The following is a 10,227-nucleotide window of genomic DNA, read 5'->3' as shown; positions in this document are numbered from 1 at the left end:
TTCGTCAACATATTTTTTTTATTGAACAAGGAAAATTTAATGTTGGAATATTTATTATTATTTTGTAGCAATGGCTTGGAGATAATTTTCAAATCAAATAAATAATTTTATTAATATTTGCCTTCTGTTGGTTACATTTAGAATGTCCCAATGTGTGTATATATAATCAAGTAAATTAACATTTAAGAATAAATCAAACGATTAGTCAAATATTATTCACAGACAGTAATAAGCAACCTTAGTAGTTGTGCACGTGTCACATTCCACTCGACAGCACCACACGAATCGGCAATTGCAGTTCTCTGCCTTGGTTATTTCCTGTCTCTCAAATCCTCTTCCACAGCATAATTTGTGGCAGTACGGCAGATCCAGTCGAGATTCGTTTTTTGGGTTGCACTCACGGCCGACGACTCCCTCAATTCCGTAGTCTTCGAATCGCTCGCAGTAGTTGGGGGAACCCTCCACATAGACGAGTGTGTCCTCCCTCATCACGTCCGTGGGGAAATGTGTCCTCAGACCTCCCCCCACCTCCACCACCTGCACTGCCGAGTCGTACAATTCCTGGATTCGATTTCCCACTACTTGAAAGGCGGGCAATTTCTGCCAACACGTTTTGGCTTCACATTTCCCGCCTTTTCCAAGACAGTCACAGTGGACAGTGGTAGTCTCCTTGACGACTTTAATTCCAATGCCACAATTTCTACGTCGAACCAGGTCGTACTCTGATTTTTTCCCGCCCTGTGTAAAAAGGCGGGAAAATTCCTCTCCATATTCGACATTGTCACCACACCCCTTCCACGCCCATTCCCCGTGCATGTACTCAGAGGGGGGCCCAATGGAGCACCCGCAGTCCCTCGGCAGCCTCCCTTCTTTGCAGTCCTCTGCCAGTGTGTAATGCAAGGCAGCGGTCGACAAGGCGTTGAGGAAGGCGGTCTCCTTATTTGCTAAGGAGGAATTACAATGCTCGTTACGGTAGTTGAGGATGTAGGAGAAGAGGGATTGATTGCCTCGAGTTTGCGGGTTGCACTGCCAGCGATCGTTCTTGAATATTCTCTGGCATTCGGTTAGAGCCAGTTTAGAGGCTTTGATTAGTATTTGAATGTGTGAGGGATTTTTTCGGCATATCTCTGATTGGTATTCTTCAAGTCCGAATGTAGGACTGCAGTAACTCTGGATTTGTCGTGCTACAGAAAGGAGATCATTAGTTTGGATAATTTCCCGTGGTATGCGAGACATTTGTAGCCTATAAATGAGAGGAAAGCCTACCAATGTTTGCGAGAAGTAGTAAGGCAGAGTAGGAAGACATAGAGCGGCATTGCACGAGGGGAACGGCACAAGACATTTATATACGATTAATCTCGTATGAATAATAGTCTTTCTTTGATCTGCAGACAGTCAACTTTAACGACTTGATAAGACGTATTTATATTGCTTATAATTCGGCTTATCACACCAATTGATATATCGATATTGCACATTAATGATTCCTTCTCAGTCACTCACAGGTGGTGTAGGTTGAGGGTCGATGGGCTTATGACGGATTAGTGAGTATTATTAAGTGTTTAGTCAGCCTTGTTTGTTTTTGAATAGTGTTGTTTTTAAAGGATATTATAATGTTTTTAAAATTTATTAAATAAATTCCAATTAATTTCTTGTGGTCCTGAATGGAGGACGAGACTGCCCCAATATCACTGACAGACCACCCAGACCCCACAGAGCCCACAAATAATCGACGTATCAAACAAAGTTACATTGCCAGCCACCAAAGACTATGGTCCAGATAGTCTCCTCTCCGTCCTAAAGCCGGTGACACTGTGCATGGCCATAGTCATCTGCGTAGTCAAGACCATCCCCGTCTACTCCAGAACTGAGACACAGCTGTACTACACATTCCATATTTAAGCATCTACACTCCCCTCTCGGAGACAGACTCCTCCGACAACATAATTGTGAGCAATGTATTCCTCAATGCTCTCATATTCATTGCCTTTGTCGTGGCCATGACCGTCCTCCTGGTCTTTCTTTATGTCAAGAAGTACTACAAGGTACTCTCCCCTCCCAATTAGATCATCAATGGCTGGCTTCTCTTCTCCTCCTGTATGATTCTCTTTTTCTTCACATACGACTTTCTATGGTTGGTCACTGCTTATATATAGGAATGTTTGCAAGCATTTTAGAATTCCTGTGGACATAATATCGGCTGTTGTGTTGACGTGGAATATTGGTGTGTTCGGAGTACTCCACGTACACATCAACAACTCCTCCCCCCGAGTAGTCCAGCAAGTATATCTCATCTATTTCTCTGTCCTCTGCGCTCTCATTTTCATTCGGTACCTCCCGGAGTGGTCTACCTGGACTGTCTTGGGGATTCTGGCCATTTGGGGTTGACTGAGTACTCTCATTTAGACCTTGTGGCCGTCCTTTGTCCGCGTGGTCCCCTCAGAGTGCTCGTGGAGACCGCACAAGAACGGAATGAACAAATCATGCCCTCGCTGATTTACTGTATTCACTTTGGAGGGGAGTTTGGTAGCCACGATGGCTTCCCCAGAGGGGGAGGAGGTCAGGGAGGAGGATGAGGGGCCTAAACTGGGACTGGGGGATTTCATTTTTTACTCAATTCTGGTTGGGAGGGCCACCTCGTCGGGAGATGGGATAAGTGTTGTTTTTTGTTTGGTGGCCATTCTTGTGGTATTGCTTGGGTGAGGACTGTAGGGTCTGATTTTTACTCTCGCCTTGCTGGTTGTGGCCAACCGGGCATTGCCTGCTCTCCCCATCTCCATTGCATTCGCGGTTGTCGTGTTTTTCACTGTTCACTACACCACGTCCCCCTTTGTCCACAGATTGGTCCTTAATTCCCTGTTTATTTAATTTTGTTGACTAATTTATGACAGTATTTCTAGTTAGTAGATTGGGAGTTGTTGGAGTCAGGGTTATTCTATTCGCTTTACTGCATACAACATTTATTGGTCTGCTCTGGTCATTCTATTCGCAGTTGAGGGGATTTGAATACTTATGCATATGGAGGCCATTAATATTATTTTGGTAATTTTTTAAAGGTGAGGCCAAATTTAGTAATTCTATCATCAATCAGAGATAAACTAACTTCGAGAACCATCTTAGTTGTCATTAAGATGTCAGGAAATTTATTTAAGGCACTGATAACATCCATTATTCTTGATCATTAACTCTGCCACATTTTTGGTAAGTCTAAAATTCCTTCTTTATTAACCATAAATTTGATGCGACAAATTATTATAAAAGAGTAGGACTGTTGGTGTTTCGTAGCTTCAAATGTGGAGAATGTCACTTTGTCCTAAATTCATTGCCTAAACATGATATTATTTGCACTATGAGATGCCATCAGTCACGAATGCAGTACAACTAGATACAGTGAAACCTCTCGAATCCGCTGCTTCTCGAATCCGCTTGTTTTAATCAAAAATTTGAAATTTCCTATGAATGATTCTTGAATCCGCTTGTTTCTCGAATCCGCTCCTCAAGTATTATGAAAAATAATTTGTTTATCTAATTGTAAGTTAAATTAATTAACATTTTAAAATTCTCATTACACGTTAATTGTATTTTTGTGATGCGTCGCTGTGTTAGACTTTCTATCAACGAAAAATTTCTATACTACGTTATATTTCTGACAACCCATTCGTTTCTGCACCTCAAATTTCCAGGATTTTTCTTCACGGTTAAAAAAGAAAATTTCTCTGAGAACTATAAACGACCTTAAATCAAAATCGGACCTTTTGAATAGGACTGACATCAAAAAATTAAACATAACGAGAATTCCAAAACTCAAATTTAATGAAATTGATGTAGCGATGATAACATGGATTAACTTAATGGAATCTAGTGGAGCAATTCTATCAGATTCGATGTTAATTGCAAAAGCTCTTAAGTTTGGAAAAAATTTTCCAGAATTTAAAGCAAGTCGTGGGTGGCTAGAAAAGTTTAAATTACGAAATGCTATCAAGTTAAGAAAATATCACGGAGACAGTGGATCAGTAAATCATGATGAAAAATCTATTACTGATTTTAATGAAACAATGCGTTTAAAAATTGAACAATATGGATTGGACAATGTTTATAATGCAGATGAAACTGGTGTTTTTTACAAGGCGATTCCTTCCAAAAGTGTGTGCACCAAATCACGGCCTGGAATAAAGTTGTCGAAGGATCGATTTTCGTTATTATTATGCGCAAATTGTTCTGGTTCCGATAAAAGAAGGCCTGTGATGATAGGAAGATTCAAAAGTCCAAGGTGTTTTAAAAATTTCAACATTGGAAAATATGTTACCTACACCCATTTCACAATGGATAAAATGTGAAACAATCACAATCAACAGTGAATCTAAGAACTACGAAAATAATCATGAAGAAATTTCAAATTGACGATCCAATATCTTATAGTGAATTTGTTGATTACGGATATACTGAAAATGAAGAGCTAATCGAATTTTTAGACAAATCTGAACAAGCTGGTACATTACAGTCAAAAAAAAGTTCAATCAGTTAGTGATTTTATTTAATAATTATACTTAGGAAACAATTATTGAAGAGGAATCAAATGAGAAAAAAGTTGATCTCTCAGAAGCCTTCAGAGCTCTAGAGATTATTAAAACTTATGCTTCTCAGGTAAATGCAGATATAGATGATCATGAAAATATTATGCGAATTGGGGAAATGTTAAGAAAATCAATTAAAAAAAATAAAATTTCTGATTTTTTTGAATATAAATAATTTTATGTATTCAGTCATTTGTATATAAAAAGAAATACTTAATCTATATTGTAAGTTCATATTTCAACTATAAAATATTATTTAAATTGCTTCTCGAATCCGCCGATTTTGGGACCGACCAAAAAATCGGCGGATTCGAGAGGTTTTACTGTAGTTTTATTTATTTCGTACTGTTCTGAGCCCGAGAGTTGTGTTTATTTTTGGAATAACCGCAGTCAACTCCGAATAGACACATCGATAAATTTTTGTTGACCAAACCACAATGAGTCAGATTGATTTTATTCTTTTTTTTTATTTACAAAAACAACTAACACCGAAAATCGTTAAGTTCCAGCGGCGAGGACGCAGTGTGCGTTGCCCCGAACAATGGCCAGGCCGATGCGCTGGCGGAGCCAGAGGCCCTCTCTCGAGTCCTTGAGCCTCCTCCCGATGGACTTCCCGACCTCTTTGAGGAACGAGTCAGTCTCCTTTCCTGCAACTCCAGCGGTCTCCAGGGCGATTGCCGTAACGCGGTAGCGGTCTGCGAGCGAAGAATATTTGTGTATTTTGATCTTTTCGGCGTGGTTTGCAGCCGAACAAGGGTTTGCCGCAGAAGAATGGATCCTCGATTTCGAAAAGGTATCCACAACTGTGACATCCCATTTTATTCTTTAAAACCAAATTTTGATTGTGAATTATAGTGCCGTTGGACTATTGTTTGACTAATTGGACATGCATTGCATTTCCCATTATCGACATTTGTATACATTTAAAAGAATTTAATGCAGCAGTATCTTACACCAATCCCAAGCTTATTTGAAAAGTTTGATCTTATAGTTTTCTTTTACTTTGTACTTGCCAGGAAATTGTCTTTTTGATTTTTTAAAGCACAGAGTGTATTTTCATTGGACAACGCTGCGATTATATTTCTTATGAAATTATTTTTGTGGATAATCTTTTATTGTGTGTAGGTTGAATGAATATAAATAAAATCACATTAGATTCTCTATATTTTGATAAATAAATTTAAAACAACTAACGTGTGCATGTTGGAAGGTTGTGTTCAAACCAGGTTTTTTACAAAACAAGAAAAGTAAGAATTTCCTCCTATAAAAAAGATGGTCCGTGGGCGAGGTGCCTCTATCCATCGACAAATCCTGGAAGCCAGTCGACTTTGATAAAATATTGAGCCGACTGCTGTCCTCAGAACAATCCATCTCCTTCGAATACCTCAACAACGGACACCGAATCACTGGCCCTGTGGGGGAATTCATCCAAACTAACAAAATATCAACAGTTCTCATCCACTAGTCACACCAAGGAACAAATACTGTCCATCGAATACGTCAAAACACTCTCCAAACCAGAACTATCAAAACAACTAACAAATAAAGACTGGATATATCGAATAGACAGTCATAACAACACGTACTCAACTAATGTCACCCTCAGTGTCCTCGCCTCCTCCTTCGATGGGAGTGTGGCAGTCCACCAAGGAGGGGTATCCCACCCCATATCTCTCAGACTGTCCACCCAACCCATCAACTGTGGCAGTTGGCTGAGTTGTGGGGACCAAATGGATTGCATTTGTGGACTGTACGACGGAAGGATGGCCATTTGTGAGTTCACCCCTCAGAATGGACAGTTTGTGGTACGACAGTCCATCCAAGCACATGACCAGGCAGTCCTGAGTATAAAAGTGACCTCAGACTCCTCCAAGGTAAGGGAGGACACTCTCAATGCAGTTTGCTAGTCTTGGATTGGACAATCTGCTCAAATTGTGGGACAAGGACGACCCCTCTGAGCCAGTCCTGTCCTGGAAAGTCCACTCTCAGCCACCCACGTGCGTCGATTGGGTGGGTCAGGATTACGTCATCACCTCCTCATTTGACAGAACACTCAAAATGTGGAGTCCCCACACCACGGAGGAAATCCTCAGTTTGGTATTTGTTTATAATGAAGTGGCAGTCGTTAAGCCAGCCTGTGTTGAGGGTGGCCTGGGGGGAGTTGTCGAGGACAGTCCTGTCGGGGTCGGCTGATAGGCACGTGCGGTTGCATGACCCTCGGTCTGGGAATAGGACGGACTGTGCTTTTAGTTCGCACACGAGTTGGGTGGTGGGGGTCAGTTGGAGTGGGTTGTGCGAGTATTCCTTCGTGAGTGGGTCGTATGATGGGTTGGTCAAGATGTGGGATACCAGAATGTAGGGCATTTTATTATTGTAGGCCTGGTTCGCCTGTGTTTGACTTGGGGGGTCATTCTGATAAGGTTTTTGATGTGCAGTGGACGAGGGAGAATTGTGTTGTTAGTTGTGGTGCTGATAAGTTGATTAATTTTTATTCTTTTTAATTTTATTCATTTTTAGTCATTTCCCCACTAGAAGTTTAATTTATTTTTAGTTATCATTTTATTAGAAATAATAAGTAATTCTGATGAAATAAATCAGTAAAGTATATATTTGGAAATAATATTTTTGACATATCCTAATGACCTTAACGTTGCAAAAAACAGTGGTCTTGATAGGCTGTATATACTGGGCAATCCACCTCGTTCTCTTTATAGTGGCCAGACAAGCCCCCAAGTACGCACAGGTAAGACTCCCATCCATAAATGTCAGACAATCTTCTTGGTCATCCTGTGGTCCAGTGGAACTATATTTGCCTGTCTTAACAACATGGCCGTATTCACCACCATCTGGGTACTCCTGTCCCTGACTGCCCTTGTGGCCATCTTGGTCGATTACAGGAAGGAAATTCCCCCCAAATACGTCAAGTACACCCCACATGGTTATTTAACTTAGTGCCATTTCCGTGAGTATAAACGTGTTTTTTCAGATATTCGAGTTGTTGACAATATTCGGATTATTTGTGAGCATCACGTGTTTGCTGTGGACTCTTGTCACCATTATGAGCAAAAGAGGAAAGATTGTGGTAATGCCTAACTCTCTGTTCACGGGGGTCTACTTCAGTCTTCTAATCAAACAGTTCGCAACTGTCATTTTCCCGTACTTTTCCAAATGTTTTAAAGTACATTTTTAATGAGAGTGTTCTAGTCCTCAACTGAACTGCCCACCGTCCAATGTGACCCCACTCTCTGCAGTATTTGTGGAGCCCCCAATGACTTTCCCTTTGACAAAGAAGGCCAAAGTTTGAAAAAAGTCCTCAGTTGTGGACACGAGTATATTTATTTTGTGATTATTCAGATTCCACAACCACTGCATCTTCACTTGGTGTGTCGTGGGTGGCCACCACACGTGTCCTCAGTGCGAGGAGGCTGTGGCTGTCAGTAAAATGTACTCAAAGAGGTCTGTTATGGCATTATATGTTAGATCGAATAGGATTCATTTGGAATATATATCACTTTTGGATCTCATTAAATCAGTTTTGGAGTTATTTCCCATCATCTGGATTGTGTTCTTCTTTGGCATTTCTTTGCTTTATTCCAACTTAGTTTAATTATGGGAATTTTGTTTTGTTAATAAGAGACTTTTACTGGTTACTAAGTCGGCCATTTTAAATCATTTCCTTCCTCTCATCGGGAAGTGTTTTTTCAAATACTCAGTGAGCAGGTTGAGTGTCACTCTCGGAAAGTTCCAGAAAGCACAGGAAACTTGCAGAGATTTCTAGAAAGTGTCGGAAAGTATTAAAAAGTAGGGGATAATTACCCCATTAAAAGCAGTGAGGTTGTGAATGTTTGTGTGGTATGGGCAGTTGATTGCATATAAAATCAGTTGTTCTGGAAACATCAATGCGTGTCTAATCGTGCAACCGTTAGCAATAAAAACATTAATCTACGATTTTAAATGTGTTTATGAACGTCGATAGAGTATCACCACACGTGCAAAAAATCAACAGCCGACGAACCAAGGATGTAAGGATCCCCGAGAACTACGGACAGGGATGTCTCCTTCGTGGTAAACCCACTTTCTACATCCAGACATCGGCAATATCCCCACTAAGGAGAATTTGTGTATCAAAAAATTGGAGTCGTGCTGTTTCCTTTTCGACTTTAATGACAATTTAAGTTTATTGAGGGAAAAGGAAATAAAACGGGCTCTTTTGTGCGAAATTATTGACTTTTGCGCCACAAATTGTCGACACCAGTTCGGGGACAATTTCTTCTCCTCTTCCTACCACATGGTGACTGTCAACATCTTCCGTGAACTACCTCCATGTGACTACCACCGTGGAGTGGACATTGAAGGATTGGAGTCATTCGTGGAAGTCTCCTGGCCCCACCTCGAAGTACTCTTTCCTTACAGGGCAGTTGGTCTACCAATTTCTCCTCAACTTGTTGGACTTGAAGAGCCTGTCACCCAGTGGAGACCGAAAGAGGATCAACAAGCAGTTCGTAAGGAGGGTACCCCTAAGATTGACTGCCTTAGCTTATCTACCTTTTTGACTCACAGGATTTGAGAGAACGGAACTGGCTTGAAAAAATACTGAAAAAAATATATCAGAAACTGCTTTGGGTCAGAATGTTTGTGCACAAACAAATACAAGATGTGCTTTCGGGGTGGGCTGTTCGGGGTCAAATTTAGGTTTATTTACGCGGGAGAAAGATTTAACGGAGTGGGGGAATTGTTGTCCTCATATTTGAGGTTTTACCTCATCAACATGATAGTTTTCTCGAAGGATTCAGTGTGCCATTCAAACAGCAGAATATTGACTTTGTGATCAACTTTATTCTCCCTCTGTACAGAACTCGTTCCATGCCTCTATTTCATCGACAGGTCGGGGCCCAGTGCACGTCTTTAGTTGTCAAATTGCATTCAAACTTTCGTGGGAAGAGACAAAAGATTTGGCCAAAATATTCTAGAATATTTAATCAGATATTTTCCGCGAAATGATTCTCGGAAGGGGGTTTGTGGGGGTTTTTTAGTTTAGTTGTATTTTGTGTGTGAAATGAGGGGGATTCTTTTACATGCAGACCCCCCTCAGCTGGCCGATCAGTCTATAAAAAGGTTTCTCGTTTTTTGGGCTCATTGCTTCGAAAATCAATTTTCTCCAGTTCCGTGATTTGTAATACTTTAGATTGCTGAGACTACTCTTTTGAGTGTCCAAGAGAACTGGATGGTCAAAATTATCTCAGAACACTACTCTGATGCCTACAAGGCATTCATCCCCGCCCTCTACAAGACCTCAATGTCTCACTGGTCGCAGAACATAAAAGTGATTACTCTGGCGACCATCAGGCAGCTCAGTGAAATGAACGGTCCTTTATTTCAGCAGAGTGTTCCCAGGTTGTCTACTGTTTTCAGAGCTTTCAGAGAAGTACAGGAATGATTAATTGGTCGAATATTGACTATATTTTTGAACATTTAATTTTACGATTAAAAATAATTAATTAGCCACCACCCGGATATGCCTTAATTTGTAAGTCGACCATAAATTAATTAAATTATTACACATAATCAACTTGCGGACTGGTATGCCTCAAAACACCCAGCTGAACAAAAACCTTAACACAAAAATTGACAAAAAAGTTTGTGGCCAACTCTT

At 40.6% G+C, this 10,227-nt stretch overlaps 2 protein-coding genes across 2 annotated transcripts; one reads left to right on the top strand and one right to left on the bottom strand.

The window, feature by feature from the left end:
• Positions 1 to 216: 216 nt before the first annotated feature.
• LOC115228539 (protein Wnt-1-like) lies at positions 217 to 1,236 on the bottom strand. Its single transcript, XM_029799109.1, has one exon. It carries the CDS (start codon positions 1,234 to 1,236, stop codon positions 217 to 219), a length of 1,020 nt encoding a protein of 339 aa, XP_029654969.1.
• A 2,594-nt stretch (positions 1,237 to 3,830) lies between these two features.
• Positions 3,831 to 10,011, top strand: LOC115228538. The gene is made up of 3 exons (XM_029799108.1): positions 3,831 to 4,115; positions 4,552 to 4,644; positions 9,760 to 10,011. The coding sequence occupies exons 1-3, from the start codon at positions 3,831 to 3,833 to the stop codon at positions 10,009 to 10,011; spliced, it is 630 nt and encodes a 209-aa protein (XP_029654968.1).
• The last annotated feature ends 216 nt before the right edge of the window (positions 10,012 to 10,227 follow it).

This window comes from Octopus sinensis, unplaced genomic scaffold, assembly GCF_006345805.1.
Source record: "Octopus sinensis unplaced genomic scaffold, ASM634580v1 Contig10815, whole genome shotgun sequence".
Lineage (NCBI taxonomy): Eukaryota > Metazoa > Mollusca > Cephalopoda > Octopoda > Octopodidae > Octopus > Octopus sinensis.
The sequence above is the reverse complement of the archived record's forward strand: the minus strand, read 5'-3'. Positions and strand labels throughout refer to the sequence as shown.

Bases quoted from the DNA above. Each gene is read 5' to 3' on its own strand.
- LOC115228539 (XM_029799109.1), bottom strand. From the start codon at position 1,236: ATGTCTCGCATACCACGGGAAATTATCCAAACTAATGATCTCCTTTCT.
- LOC115228538 (XM_029799108.1), top strand. From the start codon at position 3,831: ATGATAACATGGATTAACTTAATGGAATCTAGTGGAGCAATTCTATCA. The intron at 4,116-4,551 runs GTTTTTTACAAG...AATTATACTTAG, and splicing joins ATAATGCAGATGAAACTGGT to GAAACAATTATTGAAGAGGA. The intron at 4,645-9,759 runs GTAAATGCAGAT...GTAATACTTTAG, and splicing joins TTAAAACTTATGCTTCTCAG to ATTGCTGAGACTACTCTTTT.